The sequence below is a fragment of the Siphateles boraxobius genome, unplaced genomic scaffold (assembly GCF_051911475.1).
Source record: "Siphateles boraxobius isolate OS27281-9 unplaced genomic scaffold, OSU_SipBor_1 25, whole genome shotgun sequence".
In the NCBI taxonomy this organism is placed as follows: domain Eukaryota; kingdom Metazoa; phylum Chordata; class Actinopteri; order Cypriniformes; family Leuciscidae; genus Siphateles; species Siphateles boraxobius.
In genome coordinates, this window is record NW_027508866.1 from 18,541,255 (window position 1) to 18,564,675 (window position 23,421).

At 39.3% G+C, this 23,421-nt stretch overlaps 1 protein-coding gene across 7 annotated transcripts; it reads left to right on the plus strand.

The window, feature by feature from the left end:
- The first annotated feature begins 204 nt into the window (after positions 1 to 204).
- On the plus strand, positions 205 to 23,158 carry depdc5 (DEP domain containing 5, GATOR1 subcomplex subunit). Of its 7 annotated transcripts, none has more exons than XM_077242985.1 (43): positions 208 to 387; positions 625 to 700; positions 808 to 895; positions 1,744 to 1,790; positions 1,875 to 1,960; positions 2,069 to 2,152; positions 2,229 to 2,278; positions 2,941 to 3,010; positions 3,089 to 3,167; positions 3,258 to 3,319; positions 3,408 to 3,477; positions 3,559 to 3,631; positions 4,851 to 4,954; positions 5,209 to 5,283; positions 5,378 to 5,512; positions 5,592 to 5,653; positions 5,761 to 5,834; positions 6,964 to 7,033; positions 7,160 to 7,196; positions 7,281 to 7,401; positions 7,493 to 7,722; positions 7,814 to 8,014; positions 8,147 to 8,282; positions 8,368 to 8,465; positions 11,219 to 11,272; positions 12,856 to 13,039; positions 15,108 to 15,265; positions 15,383 to 15,503; positions 15,592 to 15,759; positions 15,844 to 16,075; positions 16,172 to 16,305; positions 16,487 to 16,598; positions 17,102 to 17,164; positions 18,255 to 18,391; positions 18,482 to 18,562; positions 18,648 to 18,780; positions 18,862 to 18,967; positions 19,353 to 19,592; positions 20,762 to 20,931; positions 21,086 to 21,257; positions 21,701 to 21,761; positions 22,508 to 22,590; positions 22,718 to 23,158. In XM_077242985.1, exons 2-43 carry the CDS (start codon positions 631 to 633, stop codon positions 23,014 to 23,016), a joined length of 4,830 nt encoding a protein of 1,609 aa, XP_077099100.1. In that variant the 5' UTR covers positions 208 to 387; positions 625 to 630; the 3' UTR covers positions 23,017 to 23,158. The 7 variants fall into 7 exon arrangements, with proteins under 7 accessions (XP_077099106.1, XP_077099100.1, XP_077099102.1 ...); XM_077242987.1 differs by having other exon boundaries at positions 19,353 to 19,532; XM_077242986.1 differs by having other exon boundaries at positions 12,883 to 13,039.
- The last annotated feature ends 263 nt before the right edge of the window (positions 23,159 to 23,421 follow it).

The window sequence follows — 23,421 nt, forward strand, 5'->3', positions numbered from 1 at the left end:
TAATGACTTGTCATTCTGATAGCACTGATATCTCATTGACGTAAATAATTTAAATGATTAACTAAGTTACACGCTTTTGCAGGTAATATATTGTTTGGTGCTGTTTGAACGATATATTTGCACTAACTGGTTTGCAAATTAAGGATGATTCAAGAAATGTACCAAAGCGACTGAGGAAAGTGAATCTCCCGCACGCTATGTGGCGCTGTGCAACTCTTCATTATAAACCCGAAGAAGCAACCGTACGCTTAGTTCAGAAAACAGTTCAGATGTTGCATTATTTTTGGAAGATGTATGTTAAACTATCCATCGTCATTTTATAAATGAATATCTACCCTCTACCTTATTGTTTTACAATTGGAAAACGTCTTTGCAAAGCGTCCTCAGGTTTGTAAGAAATGCGTCACGCTAACTTGTAAACAAAAGCAGGATGAGAGACTGTCATGAGTTTGATTGTGCTTCTACATTTCCAAGCATTTTAAGTGATATTTGAAACTTTTGTTCAAGCATGTCATGTCGATTGGAAGAATGCAGCAATAAAAACGCAATTCTGCAGACTGCTTCACCACTGGACATTTTTCTGCATGTAAATATGTGTGTGTGTGTGTGATTATACAACTGAAGACTACAATGACAGTTACCATGAAGGCAAACAAGTCCTACAAACTTGTGGTGCATAAGAAGGGCTTTGGAGGCAGTGGTGAGAATATCCTTAATACATAATATATATGTGTGCTGAATTAGTTTTAATTTATGATTCTGGTTTGTTTTTGCTTGCATCTCTTTACACGCATTGTTTCTCCACAGATGATGAGTTGATGATGAATCCTAAAGTCTTTCCTCATGTTAAACTGGGGGATATTGTTGAGATTGCACATCCAAATGATGAGTACAGGTGAGAGGAGCTTTCTGGTGATTTCAGGTCAATTTCACTAAAATACATTGGCGGTCAAAGTTTGGAGTTGTGAAGATTTTTGTGAGGTTTTTGAAAATAAGTGTCTCATGCTCACCAAGGCTGCATTAATTTGATACAAAAAAAATACATATTGTTAAATATGATTACAATTTAAAATAATTGTTTGCTATTTGAATATATTTTAAAATGCCATTTGTTCCTGTGATCAAAGCTGTATTTTCAGCATCATTACTCCTGTCTTTAGTGTCACATGATCCTCCGAAATCATTCTAATATGATGATTTGATGCTCAAGAAACATTTCTCATCTGGGATAAAAAAAAAAAAACTATAATAATAAATGATTTCTGAAGGATCATGTGACACTGAAGACGTAATGATGTAATGACACCGAAGGAGTAATGATGCTGAAAATCCAACTTTAACATCACAGGAATAAATTACATTTTTAAATATATTTAAATAGAAAACAGTTGTTTTAAATTGTAATACTAATTCACAATATTGCAGTTTTTTTTATCACATTTGTGATCAAATAAATGCAGCCTTGGTGAGTGTGTAAGAGACTTCTTTCAAAAACGTAAAAAAAAAAAAATCATAATTATTCACAACTTTTGACCGCCAAAAAAGTCCAATTTAATCCTAAAATTATTAGAAAAACTAGAACAAGTAATATTGTGGTTAACTAAAAACTGTAACTGCATTGTGAAAAAAAAATATTATTTTGTCCAAGCATTTCTTTGATTGTCTTTGTATCATGCAATATTGAATATTGTCTTGTACATATTTCTTGATAATATTCTTGTATTTTTAATCTCTTTGTCTTAGTCCTCTGCTGCTGCAGGTCAAGAGTTTAAAAGAAGACCTGCAAAAAGGTTAATTTTAAATTATTTGCATAACTTTCTGTACTGGTAACTATTAACCAGCTGCCATGTCAGTGTTGATTTTTCCACCAACAGAAACTATCAGTGTAGATCAAACAGTGGCTCAGGCCTTCAAGCTTCGCGCCTACCAGGACGTCATCATCAATATTGTAGATCCAAAGGTATTTTATACAGAAATACTCTTTAATGCACAATGTCCTACTATTTATTACAGAATATATTCACAATATTTCACAGCTTACCTAAATTCTCCATTTGAAATTGAACAGGATGTGACTTTGGATCTGGTGGAGCTCACCTTCAAAGATCAGTATATTGGACGAGGAGACATGTGGAGACTGAAGAAGAGCTTAGTGAGTAAGATCTGCATGAAATGTTAATTTTTGATGCCTCACCTGTGGTCTTTATGTCTCCATGATGTTCTTTCAGGTGAGCACATGTGCATATGTGACACAGAAAGTAGAGTTTGCAGGAATCAGGTAACAACATCCATTATTACAAGCTGTCTGGAATATTCCAATGTGATTGGTCAATCTCTGAAGTGTTATCTCATAACATGAGTACTCAACTGTCAGCAAGATTTTTTTTAAATAAATTAGTACTTTTATTCAGCAAGGACACATTCAATTGATCAAGAGTTACCAATGTTTCAAAAGATTTCGATTTCAAATAAATGCTGTTCTTTTGAACTTTCATCAAAGAATCCTGAAATAAATTGTATCATGGCAAAAACTATTTGAACATTGATAATAATAAGAAATTAAGCAAATCAGCATATTAGAATGATATCTGAAGGATCATCTGACTGAAGACTGGAGTAATGATGCTGAAAATTCAGCTTTACCATCACAGGAATACATATTCTTTCCTTCATTCATATATTTTAAAATGTAGAGGCATTTATATAGCGCTTTCATATGTACTACTGTACACCCAAAGCGCTGTACAATCATATCAGGGGATCTCTCCTCAACCACCACCATATTACAATATTACTGTTTTTATTGTATTTTTGATTAAATAAATGGAGCCTTGTTGAGCATGAGACTGTTAAAAATATTAAGACATTTTACAAATCCCAAACTTTTGATCGGTAGTATATGTTTAACTTAAAAAAAAAATTGTTTTATCATGATTACAGGGCCCAGGCCAGTGAATTGTGGGTTAAAGGAGAGAAGGTCACTTGTGGCTACATTAGTGAAGATACAAGGGTGAGAATGTCTCTTTGGAAATGCAGTTAGTGTTATTATCACTTTTGTTCACATAACGTGACCGTTTTATTCACCTAGGTTGTTTTTCGATCCACCTCTGCGATGGTTTATATATTCATTCAAATGAGCTGTGAGATGTGGGACTTTGATATCTATGGTAAAGAGACATTTTTTTTTTTACCATTATGTGTATTTGAAGAATAAATCTGTTATATAAGATCATATAAGCTGCTGTCTTAATTCCCAGGTGATCTTTACTTTGAGAAAGCTGTCAATGGTTTCCTCTCTGATCTGTTTGCCAAATGGAAAGTGAGTGTCAATTCCATCATATAGCTGCTTGCATCACTCAGTGCATTGGCATTATGGCATTTTGTTAACATGTAACCTCTAATTTTAGGAGAAGAACTGCAGTCATGAGGTTACAGTAGTGCTGTTCTCTCGAACCTTCTACTTGGCCAAATCACTAGGTAAATGTTTCATATTTAAAAAACTGCCTGGGTCGTATAATTTGAATTATAATAATTGAATATGTCTCTTTCTTCATGTAGAAGAGTTCCCAGAGATGCAAAGAGCATCAGTCCGACAAGACCATGATGGGCGGTATTATGAGGATTTCTACAGGTCTGGATGTTCATTAAGCATTAAAGCAGTAGTTCACCCAAAAATGAAAATTCTGTCTCGTTCATCTTCAGAACACAAATGAAGATATTTTTAATAAAACTCTGAGCCAGTTCTGTACTCTCCATTGACTGTCTACGTAACTAGCACTTTGACGCTTCAAAAAGTTCATAAAGAGATCGTAAAACTAACAACGTGTACGAACCAAACGCGATGCCGCAACACGCAATGAAATGTATCTTTTCCATGTTAATCAGAGTTTTTGTCCTAACTAGACAAGATGGTGACATGCAATGATTTTTCTGCGACGTCACTGCATCACAAAAAATAATGATAATTATGAGTAATGGTACTGTTTATGTGTTTTTTCATTGTTAAAATCGTCTAATGTGAGTTTGAATATCATTTTGTGTCTCTTTTATAGCCTTACGGAAAGCAACAATGAACAGATCTTCAAAATAAATAAAAGGAAACTAGAATGTTTAAACTGTCAACTCATTGAGAACAGACAAGTGTATTCTATGACAAAGATTGTTTCAGTAACTCTATATGTATTTTTAATAATGTTAAAATGGTGTAGTATTCATCAATTTGATTATGTACTTATCCATTTCATTGTGAGGGCAGGGAGTTTGCAAAAAGAGCCTGCCCACATGCTCTTCTGATTGGCTGGGAATTTTGATTGACTTTATCGCGTCTCATAGTCGTGTCGCATCTGGTGTGAACAGACAAATTGTTTGTTGATGGAATCTTATCGTATCACGTTTGGTTAGGACACTGTGTAATCCATATTAATCGAGCAATTTAGTCCAAATTTTCTGAAGAGACTCGATCGCTTTATATGATGAACAGATTGAATTTTGATTTTTATTCACATATTAATAACATTGATCATTGAACATAAACGGAAGCTCATCCAAACATGCTTGACGCGTGAGAACAAACCTAATTGGTTCTTGCTGAAGCTCAAACGTGCTGCTTAACACATAAGAATGAAACTCATTAGTTCTCGCACATCAAGCAAACAAGCTTCCGTTTACCACAACTGATGTGTGAGCTGATGAATGAATATGTGAATAAAAGTCAAATTAAATCTGTTCATTATAAAGCGATATAATAATATAATGTAATAATAATATAATGATATAATAAAGCTAAGCCCTTTAAAACTTGCTGCTTTGTACTGGTTTAAGCAGCAGTCATTATTTTTATTCTCTTCCAGGGTGGTGGCCCAAAATGAAAGACGTGATGAGTGGACGTCTCTGCTCATCACCATTAAGAAGCTTTTCATTCAGTATCCTGTACTGGTGCGTCTTAAAGTAGCAGGTGCGTATGTATATCCAATCCTGATTAATATATACAACCGTTCAAAAGTTTGGGGTCTTAAAGAATTTTTTTATAATTTTGAAAGAAGTCTCTTAAGGCCTGTGTATACTTCATTTTCACAGTTGAGTGCAAAGTATACTTATTTGGCAGTGAGCGTGGAAAGATGTGTGTTATGAATATGGCATTATTGCAATTCTGTAATCTCTGTAAAGCAGATTTACAAACACATTTTTGTTCATGTCTCAATATTGCAGATGGATATCCATGTGGGCATAATTCCACTTCTGCTCAGGGAAACTATCTCGAAGCTATAAACTTGTCTTTCAACGGTTTGTAGTTGTGTATTTAGTTCATTGTCTTTAGCCATGGCAGTTCAGTAGAGCTGTTTGTCCTGATATCAGTGTCCTGATTGGTCTCTTTCAGTCTTTGATAAGCACTACATCAACCGTAACTTTGATCGTACGGGTCAGATGTCGGTGGTCATTACTCCAGGAGTGGGCGTGTTCGAGGTGGACCGCTTGCTCATGATACTCACCAAACAGCGCATGATCGACAATGGTCAGTGAGTGCATTGTACAATCGCTGTTTGTGTTGTAGAACTGCGGCGGATGCTAAAGGTATGGTATCTTCCTAACAGGCATCGGTGTAGATCTAGTATGCATGGGAGAGCAGCCTCTACACGCTGTTCCACTCTTCAAGGTTAGCAAACGCCATATTAGGTCGGCATTTGAGCATAAAATTAGATATGAATGTTTTAATACTTGTGAATAGGGTGAGAAATTTTTTTTTTTTATCATGTATATTAGTTACATAACCGCACAGTGCACGGTGACTCCAGAATTGGGGATGACTACAACCTGCCTCACTGGATCAACCATAGGTGAGATGTGAGAGTTGTTGCTACAGTACAAACTAGAAGGTAGTTGCTAGGGTGTTCTGGGTGGTTACTATGTGGTTGCTTACTGGCCCAAGTTACCCACTTTTGAGTGCCATTGATATGGGCTGGTGATATATGTATTTATAATATAGTAAAATAATAATAATGTATTTTATTAAAACATTATATTGATTATTATTATTATTATTTTAACGAATATCATACAACCAATATTTTTTCATTTGTTTTAACAGTGCAGTGAATGATTTCTGAGAAACACTGTTAATATTTGAAATCTTCATTGTTCCACCCCTAAAGTGCATGAATGCGCAATGCAAGTGTGTATATTTCTTTATCGTAGCTGAATCAAAGTAAAATAATGCATGAAAAATAATACAAAGATGGCAAACGACAAGGAAGAATAAACAATGAACACGCAGTACACAAGAGTATGTACACAAGCAAGAGTTTGTTGTTGCCAGCAGCATACCAGCTCCAATGACATTCGTCCTGTTCCTATATCTAACATTACAAGAACAGCAAAACCAATACTACTCATGTATGGAGCTGAAACAATGCAACCTCTGTGTCTGTTTTCAGGCCTTACCGGTTAGGTCTCTCTTTTCTAATATTAATGCGGGTCATAAAGCTCTTTCCTGTTCATAACCCTTAATTTTCCAGTGATATTCTTATGAGCTTTTCTCTTTTGTAGTGTCTCTCAGCCATCTCTCTTTCTATGGTCTTTCTTAAAAAAATCCTCCCCAATCATGAATCGTTCATTCAATCGCCCCCTACTACTGATTGGCTACAAGTGTGTTGTTCTGCTTTGTCCAATCCACTTTCAATAGCGCTTCTCAGAAATCACTCACTGCACCTTTAATTTTTACAAGATACAATTCTGTTTGGCAGCACCTTGTTTGACAAAAAATAAGAATGCAATGTTTTGTAAATTAATTCTTATATTTTCATTACATTTTAAAAGATTGATTAAGTTGTTAAAGTTTTATGAATTAATTTGATTGGGCACTAGTTTTGATTACATTAATATTTTTGTCCATATTACCCAGCCCTAGCATTAAAGATTCACAGGTTAATGTAGATGAACTTAGTATAATAAATATGTATTTTACAGCTTTTACACGTCAAAGAGCCAGAACTCATGCAGCTGTTTTACACCACGGATCAAGCTGGCTGGAAAGAAGGTTATAAATATCACACTTACACTGACAACACCTTGTGACTTTGTAATGTTGTTATTATAAGAATGACTTAATTCTTGTAAAACTGCTAATGAAACTGCTGTCACTCTGATGCCTTTTCATTTTAAGGCTCAAGCTGAAAAAGCCAGAAGCAGCAAAGAACATTGTAAGTAATTTGCGTCACTTGTTGGAATTTAAGGTTATATATGGGTTTGCCATGAATTGACCGACCTGGATTTGTCTTGCTCAGCTCTTGGTTCTCCAAAAGATGCTGAGAACAGCCTTCCAATCCAGGTGGATTATGATGCGTACGATGCTCAGGTCTTCAGACTTCCTGGGCCCTCAAGAGTCCAGAGGTCCACCAACTTCAGGTACATTAAAATCCTGTCGTTTTTCGTATTTGACCAACTTCCTCCATTTATATGGCAGTTTATATGTTTAGCCTGTGATCATGTGTGTCAGGTCGAGTCGGGAGAGGGAGTCAGCCAGCAGGAAAAGCTGGGGCTCATCTGATGTTGGTGGAGGTGTAATGGGCAGCTCTCCCCCAACCAGGCCTACAGGACCAGATGAACAGAGGAGCCTGGCGTCAGATGACAGTTTGGGACACATCTCCAACATCCTGCTCATCCCACGCCCGTCTCAGGGCCAATATGAGGTCAGCAGCTCCCTGGGGTACACCAGCTGCACAAGAGGTACAGAACCATTCAGTGTGCACCTATGTGTTGATGTAGACAGAAACATCTGGTTGATGTTCACTGCTTCTCGTCTCGCTTGTCTTTGCAGAATTGCTGGAAAAGATGGTAGAATCCCAGAGGGACTCCAGTGCTCCGGGCCGCTTCACGGTGGGCAGCGCTGAGTCTACCCTGCATGTACGGCCGGGCGGTTACACGCCCCAGAGAGCCCTCATCAACCCGTTCGCCCCCTCACGGATGCCTATGAAACTCACCTCCAACCGCCGCCGCTGGATGCACACGTTTCCTGTGGGTAAGGGATACATACAATACTTGCTTCTGATTGGTCAATTTGTGGTCAAATATTATGCATAATAATGACCACTAAACTGTCACTAGAGTCTATTCTCTACATGTTTTATATAATGCTGTATGGATGTTCAAGGTCCTTCTGGAGAGGCAATCCAGATCCATCATCAGACACGACAGAACATGGCAGAGCTGCAGGGCAGTGAGCAGAGAGACCCGGCTCGTACCTCTGCAGAGTTGCTGGAACTGGCCTATCATGAAGCCACGGGAAGGTCAGTCACGCACAGATGACAGAGAGGAAAAATGCGCCAACATGATGCAGTGATAGTCTAATAATGGTCTAAATGTGTGTAATAGCAAGCGGACAGCATCCCGTTACGTGGGAGAGAATGGACTGTACATCAGCGGAGTTCCTGACAATGTATCTGGAAGTCCAGCTAGTAGCAACAGCACTGGTGCAGTATTTTCACTTACTTAAACTCTTTATTATACAGTGGCCCTAAAAGATATTTAAACACTTTATGATGATATGAATGTCAGAGAGAGTCTTATGAGCTGATTCTTTGTAGTGAATCCAAAATGTATAACACAACAAGTTTAGTCTGGTTCCAGGACAAGTTACTCTTATGAGCCGGTTCTTTGAAGTGAATAAAAAAAAATGTAGTGTTGCTGGTGTATTCTGAATCCCAAAATTATTACTCATGAGTCGGTTATTTGTAGCAAAATCAAAAATATACTACATGAGTGGTGTAGTCAAAGTCCCAAACAGATGAATCTTGTTATTTTGCAGTGAATCAAAAAACATGCTGCGGATTCTCAAAAGACTGATTCTTGAACGAATTTTGTGAACCAGTCCTTTTTTTTTTTTTTTAACACACTCGTGAGACTTAAAGGAGCCGTATGTAAGATTGTGGCCAAAACTGGTACTGCAATCACTTTCAAATTACTGTAGACTAGAGCGGTGTATCCCCTCCCCCTCCCCCTCCTCCCTGACTCGAGGATGCCAGATAGGCTGCTGGATCCAGCAGGAACGTAGGCTGCTACAAGAAGTTTTTTCTGTTAATTATGTTTATGCTTCAAATGAGAGATGTTTTGCAAAGTAATTATTTATCGCAAAAATGTACTAATGGCGATTAGCCAAATATAATCGTAAAGATGTACGCTCGTATGAGACAGTAAATTGTTAGAACAGTAGCTGTTAGTCTAACTTGTAACGGTAGGTATCTGTCATTAACGAAAGTACAAGCACAAGCCTCTGTCACTGTGTGTAACCGATATCAAGATAAAGCTATTCATTTAGCTAACGCTAAAAGTGAAAGCGACCAGCTTACCCTGCAGTACACGTCCATTACGCTAAAATATGTGATGTGAAAGATTACGTGTCATTCTATTATTTTTGGCTGTAGAACTTGCATAATAAACAATAATGGGCGTGCTAATGTTGCTTTCCTCAGCGTCTCAGCATAATGACAGAGAAACGGGCTCTGATTACTCTTTGTATTACCCAACAATTCCTTACCTTTTCAATTCGATGACCCACCTCCTCCATATGAGCTAACGTAACGTTACTTTGCACGAACATGCATAACTTTGTTCGACTGTCATGAATATTTGAAATGTCCATTTACATCAAGTACAAGTTAGCCAAACATAGATGAATCTTACTTGTACAGAAATTCTTCTCCGTTTTCAGCCGTCTCCAATCTTTCTAAGGCATCTCCTATACAGATCCTCGTTTTATTTCATACTTTGTCACTAAGTATTTCGGATTCATAACAAGGTTTTTTTGGTTTCGCAACGTTAGACATTTTTTATCCGATTCTGACATGTTTGTAGCTGCAGCTGTGGTAACTAGAGCAGAGCTGGCAATCCGGATGCCGCAACACTACTGACTTCGTGATTGGTGGATAGGTGGAGGACGGCGCATCAGACCAAAACACAACATCAACATCAGTTGAGGGCTGCAACTTCACTTTTTAAATGACAATATCCTGGCCGGACTACTGTTGTCAGTGATATAAGTATTTGAAATGAACATCATTTCTTAATGTCTAGTGACATTACACTATTTCTGTGTAGCTATTTCATTAGAATTAAATAAAACAATGTGAATTTAAGTGACAAGTCAAAAGTAACTGTATCAAAGTTACAAGGAAGGAGAATGTTAAAGTAACTTTAATCATACAATAAACATAAAAAACAACAAAACGAAAGGTGCGGCAGAAGGTCGACTGTGGCATATAAGCATAATAAAAACAGCAACGTAAAATTTCCCAGGCTCTCAGCCCCTATGCTTCATTCCACAGTAACGCTAATAAAACTTTTAATACATTAGCTCATCCATGAACATGATTTCTACCGGAATTTCATTGGATTGCTTTCCATCGGCTTGTGGAGGAGGTGAAGATGACAACTCCCATGATTTTACGCTCATTCACGGTGCCCTCAAGCTACGCCTTTAAATAAGCCATCTCTAGCGTCGAAACTTACTTGCATACTGTGCCTTTAAAGGGATACTCCACTTTTTTCGGAAATAGGCTCATTTTACAACTCCCCCAGAGTTAAACTGTTGAGTTTTACCATTTTTTAATCCATTCAGCCGATCTCCGGTTCTGGCGGTACCACTTTTATTATTACGCAGGAATGAGAGTATAGTTCATAGCCATATCAGCCTAGAAAATCGCAACTTTACATTTTTCGTCGGCCTTAGTGCACAATGTAACTACAGAAGAGTCAAGTTTTAAATAGGAAAAATATCGAAACACTTTGGTAATTTTTTTTGGAGAAATGCTAATGGTCTTGTCCACTTCAATGATATATGCTAAGCTATACTAAAAGTGGTACCGCCAGAACCGGAGATCGGCTGAATGGATTCAAAAACGGTAAAACTCAATAGTTTAACTCTGGGGGAGTTGTAAAATGTGCCTATTTCCAAAAAAAGTGGAGTATCCCTTTAAGAATTGCTTTTGTAAATGCACCATTAAAATCCTGAATTCCCTGAGGAATCAGAATTCCTTACGATTTCCACCTCTACATAACATTCGTACATTTTTAAGGATGAGTTCCTAATGCTTTTGGGGCCACTGTCCTTTTTTCTCATTTCTTTTATTAAATTATCTGGTACAAGTCATTAAATGACTTGCATGTTCTCTGTAAGAGCCAGAGGTTGAGTTTAGTTCGGTTGTTGTTACTGCTCTTGCTTTTGTAGGAACACCAGTGAACCGTGGTTTCTTTGAAGATTATTCCAGCAGTCTAGAGCCGAGTGAGTTCTTCCTCATCAGTGAAGAGACTCAAAAACACATCACATCTCCCGTATCCATCCACTTCCTCATTAATGATAATTTGCCACATATATTTAACCTCAGAAATATATATTCATTATCTGGAAATCACATAAACGCATTCAAAGGGATCTATCTAAATCTGGGATCTATGGTTGAGTGATTTAAGGTGTTTAAGGCTGGGTTCGCACTTACCTTTGCACTTGTAGGTTTGGAAGTTAAAATCAGTTTTGTCTGTGAGGGAATCACTGTTCTTTATCTTTGTATAAGGTGGTTTGAGTATCTCAAGCCAGTGTGGTAGATCACATCAGTGGAACTGAGTGGGTGTGTTGTTTATGGGTGGAAGTTTGATGAGCGAAAAAGGTGGTCCTGGTCCAAAACCTCTGGGGGAATTCACTGAATAGTTGCACTACTTTAGCATTCAATATGCCAAAATATTATTCACAAACTATGCACAGTACAGCACCATTATTGTTTAGATTTTTATTTGATCTTAATTAAGCAACAGATTCATCAACACAATTGTTTACTGAATTGTGATTGGTCTGTTCTTTCTTAAATCAACTGTATTCAACCATCTATTGGTGCAAAGACTTGTGGTGGGGATTTTGATTCATTTCATTGACTCCAATCTTCTGAATCTATTTATTGATTTGCTCACTGACTTTTTCTCCAGGTTATATCATTATGTCAGTAGGTCTTTTTGTGTTATGAGTGAGACCCTCCTTCATAAACACGACGACCCAAATCATTTAGTTTCTGAACGAGATGTCTAGTTAAGCTAGCACGTTAATCATTTAGTGATAATCATAAAAAAGTATTAAACATTTATTCTATTAGAAAAGGATGTAAACAAAAGAAAATATGTGTGCTGAGTGTAATGTACAGGTGCTAAAACTGACAACTAAACATCAATATTGGTGGCCGCAATTCATTTTTAGTGAATTCCACCTCGGATTTGTCTGGGATTTCTGGCTTTCTCTCTGTACCATCCCTCCCCTTTCCTGGGGATTCCTCTATTTTCTAAATTCCCCTTTCTGTCTAATCAAGTATCAAACTTCAATTCTCTCCCACTCACAAGCTTTATTACCCTCAATAAAATCACCAATCACAAGTATGTAGAATGACACTGCTCCACTCAGATTCTCACGCATGCCTTGCCTGAACACCACAGTACTGGTCATCTTTTCTGCCAATTGTGTGTTTGTACAAACGGCCGTTCACACTTATTACTCATCATCAGTGATGTCACGATGCTCACAGTGCCTTTTATTGCATGTTAATTTTGCACGTAGTAGTCACTATAATTTCAGTTCAATTACAACAATAATGGTAACACACTCCTTTTTCTTTTCCCACTTTCTCTGTCTTTTTTATCCTTGTTCTGTGTGTTGGTATGTGTCTGTCTGCCTGAAACTGTTCACCTTCTCTTCTTCTGTCTCTTTCTCTCTCAACCTCTCTGCTAATTTTCATTCGGGCCGTATGTGTGATTGTGCTTTGGATGTGGTCTGTTGCGTGTGTGCTGTTCTGTGTGTTTGTGTGTGTGGTGGGGGTGCCCCTGAAGTCCTGCTGCTGTCTGCCCCTCCGACAGTGCCTAGTTTTTGCTGCACGGTCGGGGTGGACTGGAAGTCCCTCACCACTCCTGCCTGCCTCCCCCTCACGACCGATTACTTTCCCGACCGCCAAACCCTGCAGAACGACTACACAGAGGGCTGCTACGACCTGCTGCCACACACTGACCTGGACAGGTAACAAACATTGGGTCAAAACATTATGTCTGTCATATTATTTTTAGTGATATTTTAAGGGATGCACTATAAATCGGCACTATATTGGTTATTAGCCAATATGCTTTGGTTTAAGTCAGATATTCCTATTATTTCTACTTTTTAAATAATCATGTTTAACTGGAATTCCTGCTGGAAAAACAGAATTACCCAAGACTCTCCATTAGTCAGGGAATCGCAAGAAGAAAATTGCACTAAAAGAGCACTTCAGCACCTGCCCACTTATCCAGATTTTTTTAAATTAATATCTTTTGCAGTGCTTCATTGGATTGTCGTTCATTCCCTCATGAAAGCTGCTACACAGCCTTGTACTTTTGTCTGATATTGTAAAACTTTTTTGCTTCAAATCAGTTTGTAATGTTGCGATTCACCTCATACCTGGTTTATTTGACTCCTTATTGTAGATAAAGAAAAAAAATCCCAATTGGACAAATTAATACTTCCATTTTTCATTGTCCCTGCTCATGAAACAATTAAATGTTATGCCAAAAAGTGCCCCTAATGTGCTGTTTTAAATGTTCCTAATTTTGTTTTGGAGGTATCCTACAACAGGTTTACATGCATCAAAAGTCAAAATGCACTTTAATTTTATCATAATATACATTGCACATCACCACATTTTTCAATGATTCTCGAACGACTCGCCCAAGGATTCAGTCTCTCTAAATTCCTCCTTTCCGCGAGCTGCTCTGTTCTGATTGGCCAGAGGGCCCATTCTTTTTTGATTGGTCGACCGCTTACAGCACATGTCGGAAACAAAACAGCCATTACCATAACTGAACTTCAGCTCCGGAGACTTCCTAAATCCTCAGCGATTGTACGCACTGTAAAGACAGTAACGATGACGTTGATTTTACCAAATTAATCCGAGCGCGAGTCCGATGATGAAGAACTAGTTATTTAACCCGGACCTCCATCGCAAGGATGACTTGAGCAGGACATTTCTCAGTGATATGCTAGATTGAGGAACATTATGATATGTTGCAACTGTGTCCATCAACAAACCAATGTATGCATTTCTAATTTATTGAAGTGCACGCGTGTGGAACTGTATAATTATCTGTATCAAACAGCGCATGCGTTAGCCAAGCACTAACCTGAATGACTGACATTAAAGTTTGTAAAACCAATCTCACTCCTTCCTTTATCTTTACTAAAAGTAGTAATAACAACAGACAGTCTGCATTAATGGATACAGTTTCAGGTAATAGTGGGCCCACAGCTGATTTGCAGTATTTCAGTAGGACGTGAGTTAGCCGGAGACCTACACAAAATAAAACGCAAAACTACGTATTTTGAACACTCTCGGTAGAAAATATATACATCAATAATGAATCATACTTACAGGTTGTGATTCTGATGAGAAAGTTGGCCCAAATAAAGTGAGTACAATCCCATCTTTAATGGATAAGCATTTTGTAAATCCCATTTAGACCTTACGAAGATTTGAGAGGCAATCATCAAAAGGTTATTCTGCTGTTGTATCGCTGTGGTGATTTTAACCACTGACTCTTCGCAGATCCTTTGGAACTGTTATAAAGAGAATTAGCTTTTGCAGAGCAGAAAACAGCAACTTCTCGACATGTACAAAACCAGCTACAGTGTACAGAATTCCTGACGACTCGTTTATGCGGTTCAGAGTCGATTCTTTCTTTTGGAAGACAATAACTTTATTTATCATGCATTTTTGACTTTACAACTTTGCAGACTGTTTACATTCATAGACGGCTATATTACACACTGCATGAAAGGTAATATTGGAAAAAGCATAATAGGTACACTTTAAAACTTTGCACTATTTGTAGGTTTCTAATAAACATTACAGTGACACTGTACGTGAACTGCTTTGTAAATAGTCACATTCTTGCTTCTATTGAACTCAACTTTTCATTCATTATTTGTAATTAAATACTGTATTAAATTTGACTGATGCTAAATTCTCAAGTATTCTTAGACTTTTGAACCACACTGTAGATTTGATATATTGAATATCTCAGTCCAAAATTGATGTGCTCTCCATCTTATTTAGACGCGACGATGAGTCTCCAGTGATGACAGCCCATCAGGTGTTTGAAGAGTTCATCTGTCAACGACTGATGCAAGGCTACCAGATCATTGTACAGCCAAACAGGAAGCCTAAGCCTGCTATAGCCCCACCACTCAGCAGCAGCCCCCTTTATTCCAGAGGTACATCCCCTGCTGAACACCCCTCAGCTTTGCATACTAGTTGGTTTATGAAACCTTCATGTCATAAATCATGCTCCAATGTAATTCAGGTGAGAGATTTGAAGGTCTGCTTTTTAGGGCTGGTGTCTCGGCGTAAACCAGAGGAGGAAGAGAGTCTTTACTGGCTCAGTATGGGGAGAACCTTTCATAAAGTCTGCCTTAAAGATAAGATCATTACCGTTACCCGCTACCTCCCAAAGTGAGTAGAAGCTTTTAGTAATTCAGATTCAGTTCATGGAATATGTTCTTCTAGAAATGCCTACAACTGTGTTTTTGTTTGTCTTTAGGTATCCATATGAATCCACACAGATTCAGTACAGCTACAATCTGTGCCCTCCGCATGCTGACGCCCACTTCCTGCCATTCTGGGTTGAGTTCAGCCACGAGCGGCTGGAGGAGTACAAATGGAACTACCTGGACCAGTACATCTGCTCTGCCGGCTCAGAGGACTTCAGGCAAGTGGTACTAGCATCACAACTCTGACACAAAACCTATGTACATAGATTCCCCACAAGAACCAATTCCTCTCTCTTCCACAGTCTTATTGACTCTTTGAAGTTCTGGCGCACACGCTTCTTGCTGCTGCCAGCGGGTGGAGCCAGGCGAGTGGCGGATGGTGAGGGTCACTGGGACGTATATGGGGAGGGGGCGGGGGCAGGGCGGGATGGCCTCTCTGGCAGTGGGGACTGGTCTCTTTTGGATGGATTTATCCGCTTTTTGGAAGGCCTGAACAGGATTCGCCGGCGCCATCGATCTGATCGTATTATCCGTGTGAGTGCACAGCTACAGGATAAGCACAAATGATTTATTAAAGGGATAAAACCACCCATCTGGGCAATACAATAACAATTATTATGTTTATTATAGAAAGGAGCTACTATTAAAGGGCTGCAGGTGACAGGGGCCCTTTCATCCTACAACCCGGAGCCTATAGCACCCCCTGTGGGCAAAAAGGGTACCTCTGCCCTTTCTGCACTTCTGGAGCTGGATCAGACACAGAAGTGAGTTGTGCTGGCAGATTTTGGCAAACCAAAGGAAATAAAATACCGCAGTGCACAATCAAGGAGAAACAAGTGTTTGTTCGTCCCACGTTTTATTTAGTGCCACATATGGTAAATGTTTTATAAAATGCCAGAGATTCCAGGTTTTTCCTAATACTGGTTAGATGTCTTTGATCTGCAGAAGTTTAGAAGAGCAGCAGCTTGCTGCTCAGCATGGTGGGAAACCATGTGGACCTTTCAGTGAAGCTGCCAGCGTTGCCCTGACAACCACCTATGTCGATAGCCCCCGTAAGGTGAGAGCCCGAGGCAGACCGCCGAACGGACTAGTTCATGGCTTCCTGTGTGTGTATGCTTATGCTTTTGAGTGGGGAAGAGGCCTATTGCGTTTGTACAATATGTATAGCTTGCTGGCTCTTTCCTCTTTTTTTGTGGGCTTTTTCGACTTTGTCTGCTTGGTTTGAAGACTGATCACAGTATTTGAAAAAAAAAACATTTGTATAAAATACAACTATTATAAAATGCCACAATAATATAATGTCTTTTAATTGGTAGTTGCATATTGTGTGATCTATTCAATACAACATTTTTAATCAATTGACAGCCCTACTTTTCATTTGGTTCTTTATGTCTTCCTGTATTTGATTATGGATATTATTTGCAGTGGGTTTATGTTTTCTTCCTCTTTCGTTGCCTCTCGACCTTTGCCTCTTCCTCTTTCATTCCTGCCTTGTTCTTGTTCTGATCTCTGGGGGTCATTTTCTCTCTTTCTGGTGTTTTCCTCCTAAAATGCTGACAGGATGCTGCCTTCATTTTGGACTTTATTCGTAGTCCACGTTCCTCCTACATCTGTCACTCTCAGGTCAGTCACTGCCCACTCTCTGCTTTGTGAAAGTCGTCTGTCTCTTGCAACTCGTGTGTGTGCGTATAAACCATGTGTGTATGTCTGTGTACTTGTCAAACCTCTCACTGGCATTAAAAATGTTAAGGTTGGTGTTTCTATCTAGTGTTTTTATAGTGAGAGTGATCATGAAGAGTCATCCCTGTTTGTTTATGTATACTAATCATCATTCTCATTATAACATAAAATGCTAAAGAAATTAGATTCTTTAGATCTACTTTGTTTAACATCTAACCTCTATGAGTTCTGCTGTAGACTGCACCACTCCGGTTTGGCCAGTGAAAAAATGCACGTGCACTTTGCATTTAATCTCTCTTCACATCCTGTTTTCATTTAGAATACTGCTAATCTCACGTAGCCACATTTTTGTCTAGCGGCATAGAGTAGTTACCAAAGATCCACATTGCAGCTAATTCTGGCCAGGAGCAGATGGAGAGAGGCCATCTGACCAACATGTATTTATCACAGTTTGCTTTTTTTTTTTTAAACATAAATCTCACATTTATGATGTCACGGTATTAGACATCTGGTATCTGGTTATTGTAATTCTGAAAACAAAGCAGAATGTAAAGAAGAGATTGAGGAAATTTTTTAATGGCACAAACCATGTATAAATTTCACAAATCCAGTCGCTAGCTCATCTTGAGTGCTCATTGTAGCAACCTGGTACCTTGTCAATATCGCTGGCAGACTGACAAAAACGGACATTAGGAAATTGTAAAGCAACCAGTCAGTCAGATTGGAGCTGGTGGTTTGAACCAGCTCTTGGCATTATACTGTGCAATATGCTTCATAGAGTCTATCAAGGGATGTGCTGTCTGATACTAGAGTACCACAAAGATGCATTCCTGCCAGTCACAGGATACTGATAAGCATGAAGATCTCTCATAATTTTGCACCTTTGTCAGTCTTGTGTAGTTCTGTTTTAGACTTGTTTGCATGAAATTAGATAATGTCAGATGTGCTAGTTCCTGTGCAGGAAACATAAGAGTGATGAAGGCAAACTGCATTTCAACATTTTATCTGTTACATTTCCCAATGGGTCACTCAGCTGCCCACTGAACAGGTTCCAGCTAATTCCATTGAGGGAGGGCTATCAGACAAAGGAGGAAACCAACCAGGAGAGAGAACATCTGCTATGTCCCAAGCCACAGGAGACCCAACCCCAGGCACAGGTTCAGAGACATGGTAAGAGAACACCTCACTTTATTCCGACAGTCAGAACATGGCTTCCCATATATTCAACTCAGAATGTTCTACTTTCATGTTGCTTTGTAGGGGGCAGTCAGGGTCCAGTGGTTTGAGTCTTTCCTCATCTTCCACACTAATGGAGATCCTGGAAGCCATTAAGCATCCCACGTGAGAGTCTTTGATTCTTTAATTATTTATCAGTCTTCTATTATGTCACCCATGTGTGATCTAAATTGATTTCCTGTGCTTGCAGTACTGGAGTGCAGCTTTTGCCAGAGCAGAGGGGCCTGCCTCCCAACTGCTTTGTCAGTGCTGAGGTTGTACATTGGCTGGTGAGCACTGTGGAGAATGTCACCACACAGGGCATTGCAGTAGAAATCATGCAGGTAAAATTGAGAACATTGCAGAAGTCACAGTAGTCTGTGCTTGTATTTAAAAACTTGACTTTATCTCTGACGCTCCTATAGAAAATGTTGGATGAAGGTCTAATTACTCATGCCTCCGGTGATGCTATGAGAACCTTTGTCTATGGCTTCTACTTTTACCGGATTGTCGACAAAGACAGCGAGAAGGGTAAGAAGCGACTTGACTGTCATGATTACTTCGCTAGGGGTTGCCAAGAGTCAATGAATCAAGGGACATTCACACTGACAGTGATTTGCAACAACAAAGCATCTAGATGTCTATTTTCAATGAAAAGTGGTGATTTTGGGGACATGAGACAAGTGATCCATAGTGATCTGCCACCTGAAACAGTTGGATACCTAGGCAGAGTAGGAACGCCTTCTAAAAATCAACAGCACAGTTATACTGCAATCTCCAGCAATCAATTTTTATCAATGTCAGTGTTGAACAGGGATTGATTCAGGGGGCAGATATCACTGTCTGCAATCCAGTTGGAAGCATGACTGTACCTTGGTGTTTCTACGCTCAATGAAACAGACTCTATTCCTTGTAGTCATTACAACTCAGCTGCCCCCAGCTGGAGCCAACGTATGGTCTGCCGCAGCTTTGGAGGACTTCGCCCTGTTCCAGAGGAAGTGGTTTGAGGTGGCCTTTGTTATGGAGGAACGTCGGCCCTGTGACTTACCGGCCTTCCTGCTACCCTGGTTGCCCAGCCGGCCGGCCTCGTACGCAAGTAGGCATAGTTCCTTCAGCCGCAGCTTCGGAGGACGCAGCCAAGCTGCTGCACTGCTAGGTACACACAGCCGGCTCTGACCCCAGAGCAGCCATGATCTGCACCTTAAGGCAGCATGCCACACTCGCTCCCCCAAAAGTTCAGGAAGGCTAGTGAAGTGAAGAGTCCCACAAAGTCAAATAATTTCTTGTTATATTACTAAAGCATTCAGACACCACCCATACCATCTTCTAGCGACTAAGCAACAATGCACGGAAACTTCCACAACTCAACTAACTTATAAAAATGAATGTTGCAACGACATCACTGTATAACTCTATACAGCGCTATATTCTTCTCAGGAAACACCAAGCCAAGCTTTTGATTCAGCCCCTTCCATCAAGAGTTTTTAACCTATTCAGTTCTAATAATCTGACTTTGTGTGACTCTTCTCCATTCTAGGACTGCATGCTGTTGTAGAAAAGTAGTCCCTTAGTTCATCCAATTTATTCCCAGCATGCCCAAATCATGTTGATGACATCATGACTCCCTTTTCTAACTGATTGAGGTAGACCGTGTTTGCAAATCTGCTATTATAACAAACACAATTAGCCATCAATCAGTGTGACGGTACATGCACTCTCTAAACGATGTGGTTCTTCCCAATTAGGGGACAAATTGTTTTGCAAGCTCCTCAAATCAGAGCATGGACTGATTGCCCCGGTACACCATTAATCCACAGTTTTAGGTGTGTCATATTGATGTCTTGTACACCAGTAGTGCATGCTGCGGTGAAGTAGTGGCTGTGGTCCAGTAGTGCCTTGGTATGGGTCCTTCCTGCTCTCCTCCATCTGTCCTGTTCCAGCTGGATGAATTGTGTGCCTCCATTGTTTCCAAACCTAAGCAAAGCTATTCTGCCAACCCGTTGCCTTCTTGCTTATTGTGCCGATGCACTCAGCTTTCAATGTTTTCCTGCCATGGAAGCTTCATACATCTTATTTACCTTCAATACTTTGCATTATGGAAAATCATCCCTGGTCTAAGAATCATTATTTCAATTCATTCACAATGTTTATTGTCTCAGATGTCATGATCTAAGCACTTACTGTCATAGACTCTATCACAGTTATTCTTCATTGACCCATTTATTATCTTAATGACTCTGTGCCAGACCTCATTGTCATTTCATCCTCTTGGCCATTTCTACTCTTCCTGTCTTTCTCTCTCTGTTTTTGCCCCTCCTCTCTCAGCTGCCACAGTTCCAGAGCAGAAAACAGTCACCTTGGACGTCGATATAAATAATCGTAGTGATCGGACAGAATGGTGCAGCTCCTATTACCATGGCAACTTCTCCATCAGTGTTGCCTTTGAAATTAAGCTGCACTGGATGGCAGTCACTGCAGCTGTACTCTTTGAAATGGTGAGCATGGGATTGATATAATTGGCAGTGAGGTGATGAGGTGCTGGATGACATTTTTATAATATCAGGACAATAACTAGAACTAGATGGTATCAAGAAACATAACATGTAAGGTTGAGACATAGTCCCAAAGCACTGCACTCTTCTTTTTCAGGTGCAAGGCTGGCACAGAAAGGCAGCATCTTGCGGATTCCTGCTTGTACCTGTGTTAGAGGTGCCCTTCGCTTTGTCATCGTACCTATATGGCGACCCTCTCCGTGCTCAGTTGTTTATCCCCCTAAACATACAGTGTCTACTAAAAGAGGGCTGTGATAACCTGTTTGAGGGTGAGGACAGAAAAAGTAACAGATGTTTATTGTGATGTTTGTAAAAGTCTCTCAAATCTAGCAAATACATTATGTGTGTTCAAATTTGTTTCCTTATGCACTATTCTATGCCATTTTATAGTATAAATAGTGCGAGTAGTGTGTTCACATTGAAAATTGCTAAAAGGAAAAGTGCACTTCAAATACCCGGATGATGCTCTTAATTAACTGAAAAAACAAAGTATGGAATGTTGGACACATAACTAATAATAAATAAACAAAAATACATAGTGCACTGATATTCTGGGTAATATTCTGTTTTGTATATTTATAATCAACAATTCTATCATTTAACATCTTGGATGGATTAAACTCTTCACAATACCTATGTCATTTATTGTTAAGTAGACATAGTATATGTAGTATATGATATCCTCCAATACGGCACTGCTTTATATGTGTAGGGTTTGAGCCAGAGACATACTGGGACAGAATGCAGTTGTTTCAGGAGGCCGTACTCTCCAGGTAAAGAGAGCATATAATTGTATTTTTCACTATCACTATTGCTCAGTCTTTGGGTTAGTGAATTGAACAAACTTAAGTTTATTTTTTAGAGTGGTATTGTTAGGGTGACCAGATTTCTCAGAGTGGAATATGGGACAGGCACCTCCACCCTTACCCCACCACACACATAAAAGTATCTTATCTACACGTATGTAGGCCTATATTTATCTGTGTGTGTTTGCGGGTTATAGCCTCAGATTTGCTTTGAGCAGAAGAAAATTTCGGATCATAGTCTACAATTTCTTGATCAATTTCGCAGTGAAGTCAGCTTACCCTTACCCAGTTGTCAACATTATCCCTCAACATTTCCATTGCTGCCTCTGTCAGCAATGGTAAAACGGGCTCACCGAAAAACGGACGGTATCACTGAAACTGGCGTCGGATCCTGCCTTCATTATCGTTAATTGAGATTTGAATGGTCATTTTGGTCTTCAAAATATACTATGACGTGATTGGCTACCTTTGATTAAGCTATTCCCACGTGACAGAAGACTCACTCTATCACTTAGCAATAAAGACATTTTAAGAAAGATAAAATACGGGACAAGAAGTACGGGGAATTCATAATATGTCAGGACTAAAAATAAAGCTGAAATAAAGGACTGTCACAGGAAAAATGGGACGTCTGGTCACCCTAGGTATTGTCCTGTGTGGTCTCATACTGAAATAACTTCCCTTTTTTGCTTTGTTTTTGTTTTTTTTGGAAGATTTGGCTTTGTGCAAGACAAGTTCTCAGCGTCAGCTTTTAACTTTCCATCAGAGAACAAACCCCAGTACATCCATGTAACAGGTACATGCTTTTATGAATAATATACTTTGGTTGGAAATACTATGATAGAAATATTTCTCGTTACTTTATTCTGTCCATCTCTTTGTGTTGCTCTCTCTATCGCTATCTCTGGGAACTGTTGATCCAGGTACAGTTTTTCTTCAGCTGCCTTACTCGAAAAGGAAATACTCCAGTGGGCAGCGGCGGCGCCGTAACTCCACCACCTCCGCCAGTCAGAGCCTGTTTGGTTCTTCTGAGGAGCGAGTGGGCTACAATTGGGCTTACAATACCATGTTGACCAAAGCCTGGAGAACTGGCGTTCTGGGGGACGAGAAATTGGCTGACCGCCTGCTACGAGATTTCACAGACTTTTGTGCCAACAAGGATAATCGACTGGTGACTTTCTGGGAAAGTTGTGTGGAGAAAATGAATGCCAGTGCCCCTTGAGAAAAGAGAATAGAGGAAAGGCAATGGATAATTTCAGAGAAAAACGAGACAGTTCGCCTTTACTTTAAAAGCTAATGTACTGCTGCTATCATTCCTATCATCTATTCAGAGGAAAATAAAGAAACAGCCTCATCATAAAACACTCAAATGTATGAGTCGTATGTTTTCAGAGTGTTTGCACATGAGCCTGCAATGCTTTTGGGCCGTTTATAATGGGTTTGAGTGTACGGCAGGTCTTCAGTAAGTTGTATATAACAGGATCAATTTGTTATTGCTAAACCCCATCTTAAAAATGTTACTGACCAATCATACATTAGTAACTGTTTCTATCCATATTATCAGACAAGATTTTTAACTTCTCTAATACAAATCTATAGAAGACTTGTGTTTGGATGGTTTTCAATG